General features: G+C 41.1%; 1 protein-coding gene across 5 annotated transcripts in view; it reads left to right on the top strand.

The window, feature by feature from the left end:
* ulk4 (unc-51 like kinase 4) overlaps window positions 1-10,812 on the top strand; it is a 76,900-nt gene extending 66,088 nt beyond the window's left edge. For all 5 annotated transcript variants that reach the window (XM_051406465.1, XM_051406468.1, XM_051406469.1 and 2 more), the window contains 3 exons: window positions 1,213-1,407; window positions 7,012-7,100; window positions 10,573-10,812. In XM_051406465.1, the coding sequence (XP_051262425.1) occupies window positions 1,213-1,407; window positions 7,012-7,100; window positions 10,573-10,633 (345 nt within the window). In that variant the 3' untranslated portion in view covers window positions 10,634-10,812. The remainder of the gene's footprint in view (window positions 1-1,212; window positions 1,408-7,011; window positions 7,101-10,572) is intronic.
* Window positions 10,813-12,365: the final 1,553 nt, after the last annotated feature.

The following is a 12,365-nucleotide window of genomic DNA, read 5'->3' as shown; positions in this document are numbered from 1 at the left end:
TTATAATCAAATTGGATTGCTTGAAGAATGGTGGTCTTTGTCTCTTGCCTTCTGGAACTTTGTTTACATTAAGCTACATTAAGAAATTAAACATCATTTGTAAGTATTTCTAAACAAGAAGGTGACTTAGATTAATAGGTCAGGAGTTCAACGGAAGAAGGTGGTGGGTTCAAAAGAATGAAACAGGTGAGGGGATGAAGTGAGATTCATGGGTAAGGGGAAAGGAAAGATGGAGAGAATCCATTCAAAAGAGAGAGGGTGCCGTGAGGCATCCTGGGAAGTTGAGGGTGTAAAGAGAGGAAGGGGGTGTGGGAGGAGGAGAAGTGGAGGTCTCAAGAGACACAGTAGACGTTTTTACTTCTGCTTGACACATTGAGTGTTGGGTGGGCGTCTGTGTGTGTGGTTGTGTATGAAAGGGTAGAGGGGGCAGCTGACACACCCCCGGCCTCTGTGCAGCCCCTTTGACCCCCCCCCTTTGCCCCATGGGAGATTAGTGGGATAGAGAGAGCAGCAGCGTCAATATGATCCCTGAATCTAATATTTCTGAAGAGAGTGTGGGCTAATCATTGATGCATGCTCAAGTATTATGATTTACTCAGTGCATTAAGTTAATTAATTTGGCAAGGGTCCGTAACCAGAAGCAGCCTCGCTAGGATCCACACGGTTTAGAGGGAACATTGATCCTGGATGCTTTCATGTAACTTCTTTTTTTCAATATATAGTTTTTCCGGCTTTAAGGGATAGGACAGCTGAAGTTAGATGGGAAAGGGGGAGAGAGAGGGGATGACATGCAGCAAAGGGCCACAGGCTGGAATCTAATCCAGACTGCTGTGGTCAGGACTCAACCTTAGTACATGGGGCGCACGCTCTACCAGGTGAGCAGCCCCATGTAACGTTTTTTTAAATAGTTTTATATTTACTTGATATGGCTTTCAAATGAATTGATATATCCAAGTACAGTAAATAATTTCTGGAAGTGTTTGTTTGAACGCTGCAAAATACTTTTTTTTTTAATGTAAAATGGCTTTAATTATTCATCTTGAATGTGTGCTTTAATAAGGTAACCTGTGTGTACACCTATAAGAAGAACAATTCAGTCATTCACTTTATTTTTTCTCACATGAGCCATAGCAACCACAGTAACGAAAATATAAACATGGTGCATGAAGTTATTTCATCTTTCCATTTATCATTTATTTTCTCTCCTTGTAGCTGTCGACTGAAAACCAGGAGGTCTGGGAGGAGTGTATTCAGTGTCTGTCTCTACTGGTCCAGCTGTTTGGAGGAGAGGGTTATGACTGCCTGTCACCTTCTTGTCTGCAAAGCTTTTCACACACGCTGCGCACACACATGCACACCGAGACCCCCCGAATCCAACGCACAACACTTAGGATCATCAAACGACTGGTGAGTACAGTGCACATTTAGGCACGCAGACAATCACAGAGTCACAGACAGACAAACAACATCTATGCACAGACATCAACTTTGCTTGTGTAACATTTTATCAGACACTTGTGTGTCTCTCTTCAGGTGCCGGTATTGTTCATATTGCAGCACTTAAACATTCTTGAATACCTCTGTATTATTCAAGAATCAAGGCCCTGTGTTTGTTTGTATTTTGGGGGTTGAAATATTAACTGCCACCACTGCAGGATGAAAATATTGGAATAATAGAAACAGACTCAGTGCAGACACACACACACTCAGAGAGACAGCCCTGCTGTGCTGCTGTTCTGAAAATAGAGTGTAGTTTCACCAGAACTAGACTGACAGAGCGAGCAAACCAGAGAGGGAGAAAAAGTGTTGGTTTGTATCTGCCTGTCACTCTCTGTTCGAATGTCTGTCCAATTTTGTCTGAGAGTCAAAATGATTTGTAGTACAGGCCAAAGATGGCCTGACTCTTAAAAAAAGCACACTGCAGTGAAGCAGGTGAAGATTTAGTGGGCTTCTATCCCCCAAACGTACTAAATAACATAAGCTCCATGTGGTTACAATCACTAGAATTGGGTTTTAACAAGGCGACAGATAGAAACACCTTACAATAAAACAACGCTGCAGCAATTGACTACTTTAGGTAGAGATTCCTTCACAACTCAACTCAACTTAAAAAGCCAATGTGTAAGTTAATTAAACTCATACCACATCAGACAAAGTCAGCTTTGAAGCTGTATTTGGTATACATTCTGCAGCCTAGCTTTCCCAGGAAATAATTCTGCAATGTAATACATTGTATTCCCAGTGCTCAAACTGCATGAAGTGATATGTTGTTTATGTAGTATGGGATGTGGAAGTAAATGACAGCATTTAATCATTAAACAAGGAGTTTTGGTTACCTGAACTAACCATACTTAAATTGTTTTGGTAAAGATACTTTAGAAATACATTATTTAAAAATGTTGGATGTTTTAAAAAGGTAGTCATTGAATTGAACTCAGGGCTTTGCAGAATTGTCCAATATTAATTTGAATAGCTAGATAAAAGAGAGACAGGGTTGGTGAAGTCCAGTGAAAATACAGTTTGAAAAATAGGATTTTTCTGTAGACCCCTATGAATTATGTAAAATGCATTCCTAATGTTGGCTTGGCCGTAGGGTCATGAAATAGTTTCTGCATGTGGGACACAAGGTCAGCTGTCACCCTGAGATCATATGATCTGACTGAAGGCTGTGCCTGTAAGCTACCTTACATTTGTAGTTGTGTGTGTGTGTGTGTGTGTGTGTGTGTGTGTGTGTGACAGAATTGGCATGTGTGTATTTTTGATTTTTCTAACTAATTAGATCCAGCCACCTGAACCACCCACACGCGAACTCTGTCACATACAAGCTCACAGACTTACCTCTTTTTCTTTTCTGTCTGTCTGTTGTGGCAAATTTGTCCCCTTGTGCAAACTCCCTCATTACCCCCTGCGCTAACAGCTACAGTAACACAGAGGTGTATATTTTCTATCCTGCTCACCACCCTGAAAAATACACACAAAACTGTGTTTCAGCCATTTCCTGGTAGCTAGTGGATGAGTCACTAAGCAGCTCAGTTCTAGGAGCAGCACTAATTTATTTGCTCAAAAACATACCCATCTACCATTCTGCACATTTAGTCATTTGCCTCATTGCACATAGCTAATTTAAAAGATTTAAATGTTAAAGTTCCCTCAGAGTACTGTTGCAATACTCTTCCCCCACCTTGTACTTTTTTCCATTGAAGTTTAGTAGCTAAAGTTTTAAATAACAACTGAAATCAACAGTTTTTTTGAATCTCGTTATCAATCAGAGAAAAATGTGCACCTTTGAAACAATGCAACAGACATTCATTATCCACAACACACACTTCCTCACAGAAACACAATAACTCGCACATTCTCTCTCAAACACACACCTACACACCCAGACAAGTGCCTGCCCTTCAACAATGACTTTTTAATTATCTTTCATTGATTTCAGGGCTCTGTTAATCTCAATCAAAGATCCCGCTAATAGCTTGGAAACTGCAAAGGAGGAGAGAGGGAGAATGAATCAAGTCTGAATTAGTGAAATTTTCAATGTTTCTTTTTTTTTCAACACACCCAACTTGGAAAGACTTAAAGGGGGATGCTAATTAAATGAAAAGGGATTCATAAGAAGTTTTTTCAGGCAGTTTGATTTGTACGACATTTTTTAAAACTTGGTAGCCTCCCTCTGGCAACATAGAATTTATTGTGTTCAGTGATTGGACCCTTAATATGTATGCACAACTCATGTCTTTCTCAAGCCCCTTTCACACATAGTAACCCATTCAACTGTAATGTTAACTTGTCCAGCAGAAATTACGTTTATTAATATGATTATGTTTATGTAAATTGTGTTCACACACAAACCTAGATCTGTGAGGCAAGGCAGGGTGTTTAGATGATTGTTGTCGATGCTGTTCTGTGTGTCTCCTTACACTGCTCGTTAATCCAACCCTTGTGTCTAGAATGTTCCTCCTCTCTCATCTCCGGAGGCAGAAATATCGCCGAGTTTCCAAAATGTCAAAGCATATTATGTCCAATTATTGTAACCTTTCACATGTTTGAGCCGGATACGTGGACATTTATTTATCCTTTATCCATCATCCATCCATCAGTCGCCCGGTTGCAGTGCTCAGTCAGCCTGGGGCAAGCTGAATGAGTGTGTCCGAAGGACTGACCATAAGGGTCACACACAGGAAAAAAAAAAATTATGCAAAGTCTCTATAGGTGGCACGAATTGAACTGAAGTTTTAAATTTCATAAAGACAATGTCCCCATGTCTCTCAAAGAATTACATGTAGAATAGTGTGTTTAGGCCCAGCGGTGGTGGAAGAAGTACTCAGATCATTTACTTCAGTATTTACTTAATTAGTAATACCACAGTGTAGAAATACTCTTATTAGAAGTAAAAGTCCTGTATTCAAAATCTTACCAAGCAAAAAAAAAAAAAAAATGGCATCAAAATATACTGAACCTAAAGTAAAATGAATCAATATGCTGAGTGGCCCATGTCAGAATAATATAGGTTGTATTATTGTTATAGTTATTAATGAATTAATATGTTCATCGTCGCAGTTGGTGAAGGTGGGGCTAATTTTATTTAATGAAATTATTTTATATGCTGCTAGGTAACTGGTAAATCCCAACCATATGTGGAGTCTTATTTTACTTAATATAATATAATAAATCTATTAATATCATATATAATAAAGCATCATTTATTTGTTGATCATATTTTGTATTGTTAATTCGTAAAATAAATGTAGCAGAGTAAAAAATGTCTACAAGTGTACAAATGTTCTTACCTTCCACCACTGGTGTCTAGTGCACAAAAACTTTAAACACACATACATCTTTATATATATATGTGTGTTATTCTGCTAAATTTACTACTCTGCACTTGTCTGTTGGTACATTGTTACTTGGTTGAAGTTAATATCTATCATCACAGCCCTGCGCTGTCTTTGTCTGAATTTGTCTGTCTGTCCTATACTGTCTATGTGCCTCTCATCTGACTTTGAGTCCAGTATTATAGAGTCAGGGTGTTGGTCAGGTAGAGATGGGGAGAGGGAAGGGTGAAGGGGGAGGAGAGGGTGAAGACGTGGTGGAGAGCAGGGATGGAAAAGGGATGATAAGAAGGTGTGTGTTTAGTGGTTGGTTGGCAGGCACACATCACCTCACCCTGATGTGGAAGGCAAAGTGTGTGTGTGTGTGTGTGTGTGTGTGTGTGTGTGTGTGTGTGTGTGTGTGTGTGTGTGTGTGTGTGTGTGTGAAAAGTAAGCGAGTGAGGGGAGCGTCTTTGTCTCCTTCTAACCCCGTTGCCTAGCAACAACCATGCTGTGTCGCCGCAGAGACAGAGGTGATGATGTCACTGGAGATCAGAGAGAACACGTTCACCAAACAGGCGTACACACATCCACTCAGTCACACATGCACGCACACACACATAAATATTCACTAACACACACACACACACACACACACACACACACACCTTGAACAGCACTTAAAGAGACACAGGCAAACACAGTTTTTAGTATTTATTAGAGTACATTTGTTCCAACAATAAACAAATTATAAATCAGATCTTAACTCAGAACCTAACTTGGCTGTCAGTTTAAACACTAACACTAAATGCCCTCTTTTTAAAGTGAGAACCATCCTTAACACACACACACACACACACACACACAGAGCAGTCTGTGGACCAGGTGTTCCTGGGTGGGTGTGAAGCGAAGACATCATGGTGTAGGGAGACATGTCAGGACAGGAATAAAAACAAATGATGATTTGGGATGACAAAGAGAAGAAACACGTGATGAGGAAATACATTGAAGGTAGAGAGAGGAAAACTCTTTAGTTGACAGTCTAATGGACAGTGTGTGTAAGTCCAGCTGTAGAATCATAGAATAAATCCATGGAGGAGCAGTAAGGAGGGCAAGAATCAAAATGACTGACAATGTGTGGGAAAGCACTAATGTAACACACAGGGTATGTATGTGTGTGTATGTGTGCACTCAAGTGGATTTTTGGCAAATTAGCTCTTTAATCAATTTACTTTGAAATGACATTGACAAATGAGTGTGATGTCACTCAGCAGTTGGTCGTGGTAACTTGAAAAATGATTCTGTGATAATAACACAGACCAGTGCTTCTTATAATGTAGTAGTCTGTGGGATGGTTTTGAGTGGCGCTGTGAAAAAATAACAAAGAATGTGAAAATGATATTTCTAATGTTGTAATGTACGTATGTTTCATCACTGCTTTCTTATTATTGGTGAATGGTGATCAGTGCTTATAGCTGCTTCTCTTCCTCCTTTGATTAATCAGTCAAAAAGCCTGAAAAAGAGGACAGGGACAAAATACATGCATACACATACTTGCATGATGGTATTTCTCCGTTGAGACAACAGTGATAAACCCCACTGTTAGACAGTTCTATGATCATATATCAGTACTGACTAAAGGGCTTTTAAACATGACATCATACAAAGTCATGCTGCACTAATCTGCCACACTGAGGTGTAGGGTGTTTGGGCTTGTTGTGAGTGTAATTTATTGACCTTCAGTAGGATGACTAATGGTAGCCTGTAGGGGATTGGTGAGGAATATTGACTTTTTGGCTCTTATATTCAACCAATATCACTTTACAAGGCTGACTGGATAAACAATCCGTTTTAAACAAAAAGGAAAAAAATTGAAGTGTTGTTTTGGTGTCTTGCAGGTTTAACTTTTGTTCCACTTTGACTGTGTACATCTGCACAGTTGGCCCGCAGAAACAGTGATGCATTGTGTTTGAAAATAGAGGTCATTATTCAGTGTGTCATCTCCCTGTTTTTCACTGCCAGACTACAAAGTGCAGCGATGCTCTCATACACTGCTCGGTGTCATTTATTACCTGTGTCAGACCTATGTCATCACATCCTTTGTCGAGTGTGGGCCGCTGCCTTTTAACTGAATATAACGTGACCGTACCTTTACTCTTGTCTTGCTCACTTTGTTCTTCCTTTCTGCGTCTTTCTTCAGGTGCAGACCACAGAGCAATCTGATTGGTTAGAGTGTCCTGAAGGGGCAGAGCTAATGTGTCTACTGCAGGATATAACTACGTCCAACAGGTGTGTGATTCTGCATTTAAATGTGTGTGTGTGTATGTGTGTGTGTGTGTGTGTGTGTGTGTGTGTGTGTGTGTGTGTGTGTGTGTGTGTCAAATAAATCAATGTATTGGGGCATATTCCTTCCATTATTCCATTTTGATGTAACAGACACTTTGCACAGATCACAGATTGACTAAATAATCAAACAACTGCGGCAAACAAGATATTTGGCTGTATATAAAGTGCTCATTTCTGTCTGTCAGTGTTGAAACAATATCTCAGAGGTTACCAATAACAAATCATTGTGGATTTAGATGTGCCTCCTCCAGCCTTTTCATTCATCTTATTAGTGTTACGCATGTCTTAACATGTCTGTGCATTGCACGTCGGAATGGATCTTTTTAGTTTTCTAGTGTTAACTGAGAGGATGTGAGCTCACACAGGGCTGAGTCATATTAAAAACAAAACTTCAACTTTGTTTGGGAGTCTCTTGAGATCTGATACTAATGGCAGGAAGCATGACCTGCACCACCCTCACACACCTGACAAAGTAACAGCTTTCTTCTTAAGATTTTTAAGTTTGGGAACGGCAAGGTTTGTATGGATCAACACAATCTCAACCACTAGAAATATACAGGGAACACTACTTCAACTGGGATTCTCTGTTTAATGACTCACTGCAAGTAATGCTCACTTTTAACTACACAGCAAGTAACATGAGCTGAAAAATGGAAAAGCTTCAAAAAACAATGTTTAAAAATCTATATATATTTCTACATATATTTCAAAATCCAATGCCAAAGCAAAATCAGTCATAGAGCTGGAAGAGATTTTACTCCCTGAGTTGTTAACTCTGCGTCTATTTATATATATAGTGTGTGTGTGTGTGTGTGTGTGTGTGTGTGTGTGTGTGTGTGTGTGTTTGTTTGTTCGTGTTCATGTGTACACCTGTATCTTTGCATCTGGCTGCCTTTTATGAGTATGTGGGCCGAATGTGTGTTCCCTCTTTGAGCCAAGGGTTTTGTCACCGTAGCGACCATGCTTCCTTTGATCTCTTGATGTATGAAACCAGCGACCTGTCACACACAAACAGAGACACACACACACACACACACACACACACAATGAATACACACAAATAGTCGCTTTCCCCCTCTTCTATGTACAAACTCTGTCTCTCAATCACACACACACCCTGTCAGATCGATAATAAAGGTGTATTGTTGTCCTGCTATAGAGACCTCTCCCACTCTCCCCTCCCTCTCCCCCTCCTTTCTCCTCGGTCACCCCTTTTCTTCTCTTTTTGTTACCCTCTATACCCATTTCTCCTCCTCTCTCCCCCATTTTCTTTCCTTTTCCCTCATTTTCTTTCTTTTTCACCTCTTTCTCTCTCGTTCTCTTGTGCTTTCCCTTTTCCACTTCTCCTCTCCTCTCCCCTCATCTCCTCTCTCTCTCCTCTCCCTCTCTGCCAGATGAAAGCAGAGATCAGCTCTAGCCTTTGAAGTGGCTGAGACTGGCACACTCCCACTGGTTTAGCGGTAGGAGGAGGGGAGCAGAGGTTTTAGGAGAAAGGGCAGGAGATGAAAGGAGTTATGAGGAGAGAGAAGAGGAGAGGAAGGGAGGGGAGGAGGGGGGGCTTTAATTGAGAGGATGAGAGGAGTTGGGGCAGAGAGAGGAGATGGAGGAAGAGTGGGAAAGAGAGGGGAGGTCTGGGCTGAGATCCTAACCCAAATGATGTCATTCAGCTTTTACCATGGCAACCTGAGGAATGCCTTTTCAAAACCTCAAGCCCGACCGAGAGTAGAAGGAGGGGAGGAGCGTCACTCATAGTCCTCCATCCTGAAGAAAAGCCTTGAGGCCCAAAACCTGATCCTTCGTTTATTGCTGCGTTCAGTCAAACATGAAGCCATCAGTAGTGCAGCCCACTCAGTCAACTACACAACTTCTGCAAAAACTCAACCCTCTCAAACTTTGGATTCAGGATTTTACCAAAAACACCAACGTTAATACCCGAAAACTATCAAACTGAAAGTCACCTGGTGCTGCCTAACAACAGCACAGCACTGTGACGGTCTGTGGATTGTTAAACATTTCCCCCATTGTTAAGGTCAGTCATTCCCAACAGAGGTACTTGTACCCCAGGGAGTACTTCTGCAGTCACCAGGGGTATGTGGGAAGATTGTGGGGTCGCTCGACTAACTAATTCTACTCTAAATAGTAGGAACACAAATGTAAATAAAAGAAAAAAGACCAAATATAACAATACCAGGATCACCATGTCTCATTTGAAGAATCATCAAGTTATATACTTAGTCTACATAGTCTTAAATAAAATCCATTCACAACAACACATCAGACAGAAAAAGGTTGGGAACCACTGGTTTAGGGAATAGGTCACTTTTGCTAGAGGTACATTTTATTAGCGCTTTATATTTGATCACTCAAACAAAAACACTTTGATGTTGTCTTACTGTATTTCTCTTCATTGTAGTGCAGACAAACATGTCAGTCAGTCACAACCGAGGGCAGATTTCAAAGCTGTCTTGTGCAAACTGTCCAGGTATTGAGGACCAAGTTGTAAAGAGATGGAGATTAATCCACTGGGAATCAGTGGAATGAACTAGTCTAACTGTACTGTACTGAGTCTTCCTGTGAAGAATCTATTTTGATGAAAAAAACCGAGTGAGGAATCTGTTTTTCCACTAAGTTCTGCTGTCAGTTCTTTGGCTCCATCTCAAACGGTTGAGAATGTACATTTCATCCAGAAGCCCTCCAAGTGTTGGTGTAAGCCGAGTGTGAGGCTAATTTGGATTGTGTAATAGCCATTCACTGTAATCTAAAACTAATTATTTCATTTTCCACTTTCCTCCGTGCAGCTGAGTGTCAATTTGGCACTGTGAAAGTTAGTCCTAAAACTTTTATGAATCTAATTTATGTTCTCCAAAATCACAAACTTTCAAGGATTTCTTAGGCCTCTGGGAGCTCTGTTAATTAGGTTAATTACGTAGGTTTTAATCAACTAAGGGGGTGGGCTTCTGCTGGCCTGGCTGTCAGGCTGCCCTCAAAGACACCTGGGAGGAAGGGAAGAGGGGAGGGGAGGGTGGAGGGAGATAAGAGAGGGTGGGAGAGAGAGGAGAGGTAGATTACAGACAGCCTGTAGGGTTGGAGTACATTGGATGTGTTCTCCAACACAGCGTTTTAAATGCAGGCCTGTGTGTGTGTGTGTGTGTGTGTGTGTGTGTGTGTGTGTGTGTGTGTGTGTGTGTGTGTGTGTGTGTGTTGTGTGTTGTGTGTTGTGTGTTTCGCTTGTCATGCAACAGAGATCCTTAGCAGGAATCGAAGCGTGGACGTTGTGGTTCTGCCCCGTAACCATTAAGCAATCAGGACGCCCCATCATTTGCAGCTTTATTAAGGAAAATGTTTAAAATTCCTCCTGACACTGGGCAATCAACGACTGTGATACAGTGAATAACTTCTCTTGTCTCTGTCCTAGGTGCCATGCCGATGTAGTTCCACTGGCTGCTGAAATCCTCCAGGAGATCTCTGGCTCCTAAAAGCTTTTCATCTTCAACGCTGAAGCACACCAGCACCATTGTTTTTCAGAACTTTTCTTAAGATTGGTAGCCTGCTTTTTAGACCGTCTGTCTTCAGGTAAACTTTTGAATAAAGGATAGAGGATTGTTCTTTCAAAATATTGTCAGTTTTGGAATAAAACGTCTTATTTATCTGTTAAGTCTCATGGTTCATTATTAGAAATTGGATGTTTAGTAAACATCCTTGTATGTGAATATAATATGTATGTATGGCTGTTGGGGGAACCAGTATTTAACAGCTGCTGAGACATGAGTGTATCTTGCTGTGTGGTATCAGAGCTCTCAGTCAGTGCAGCCCTCTACATGACTCTCATCACATTTGCAAATTGGATCAATGACAGTAATAAATATTGCTGTGTCACTAAAATAATTTGACAGCTCGATCAAAACATCCATCCAGTGTCCATCAGACAGCAGAGGATTACAGCATGAAAGTTAATTCAGGCTGTCACAGTGCTGGCCTCTGGGTTTGTCTAGACACTTCCAGTCCGCATTAATGGTGGAACATTAGCTCATTAGATCACGAGTCTGCCATCATATGTGTCTGTAATGTGACAAACTCATTTCTAATTCGCCTGATGGCGAGTGTAGCTATGAGAAACCTACTGCTCAACTACTGCCAGCTTTTCTCTTCCTTAATACCATCACACACTGAAATGTGTCTCTTTATCAGGACTTATGATGCCACACAAATGAAGATGTTCTGCGAGCAGGGACCAGTGCCATGAGCACAGTTTAAGACTGAGGTAAATCTCTACCACTGGCTGTTGCACGGAAATCACAAACTGTGTGTCATTAAGTAAGTTAGGTCTTAGCACGTGTATTTAAGTCTTTGTGCTGATCCCAGGTATATCTGGTATCTCCCATTAGATTCCCAGCTATACAAATTAGACACTGTCACATAAAATACTGTAATATACCATTACAGGGGCGTCTGCATGGAAACAGGTGTTGCTAGTATGTTGCTAAGAGGCTGGATGAGGTTGGAGAGTGAGGCAAGACGTGGGTCTTGTTGGGAAGGTTGCGATTAGTCCTGGGAAATGCCCTGTAACCCCCCGCAGCCTCCTCCATCCAACAACATGTCCTCTGAAAAAAACAAAACAAAATCCTGGACATGGTCACCACTTGCAGGCTTTTAGTTCTTCACTCCAGGTTCTCATTTTATATGCTAATCTTACTAATCTCACTAAAGCTGCAGTAAACACAGCTGGCACTGATCAGTTGTGTAATATCATCCACCAAGTTATACTAACTGCAGTTTGACACATTCGTGAGGAAGAGGAGTGAACTGAACTGGCATCCTGCCAAACTGCACAGCCTCTGCAGGAGGATGTGGACTTTCACAGTTGGTGGAGAGTCAGTTTCCCCTCACCTCGCTACCTAGCTGTCATTTGATGTGTGAAACCGTGTCACACCTGTGTTGTCGTCATGAAGCGTTTTGAGAAACTTTCCTTTATCACTTGTCCATTGTTATCAGGCTGACTGGTTACTAATAAGACTACAACTAAATACTACATATGTGTGTAATTCCTCTGACCTGATCTTAATTATACATGCAACCAATGTGTCGCCATTGTAACCATAATAGAATTCCTACCATATCCCATAGTTCTTGTTTATTTACCACAGAAAGTGCAACTTGTGTCCTCCTGGATTGAAGGTGTTGGTGAAATGAGACTTTGAGGCATCCAGG

Source organism: Dicentrarchus labrax, unplaced genomic scaffold (assembly GCF_905237075.1).
Source record: "Dicentrarchus labrax unplaced genomic scaffold, dlabrax2021, whole genome shotgun sequence".
In the NCBI taxonomy this organism is placed as follows: domain Eukaryota; kingdom Metazoa; phylum Chordata; class Actinopteri; family Moronidae; genus Dicentrarchus; species Dicentrarchus labrax.
This window is presented reverse-complemented; position numbering and strand designations above follow the sequence as displayed.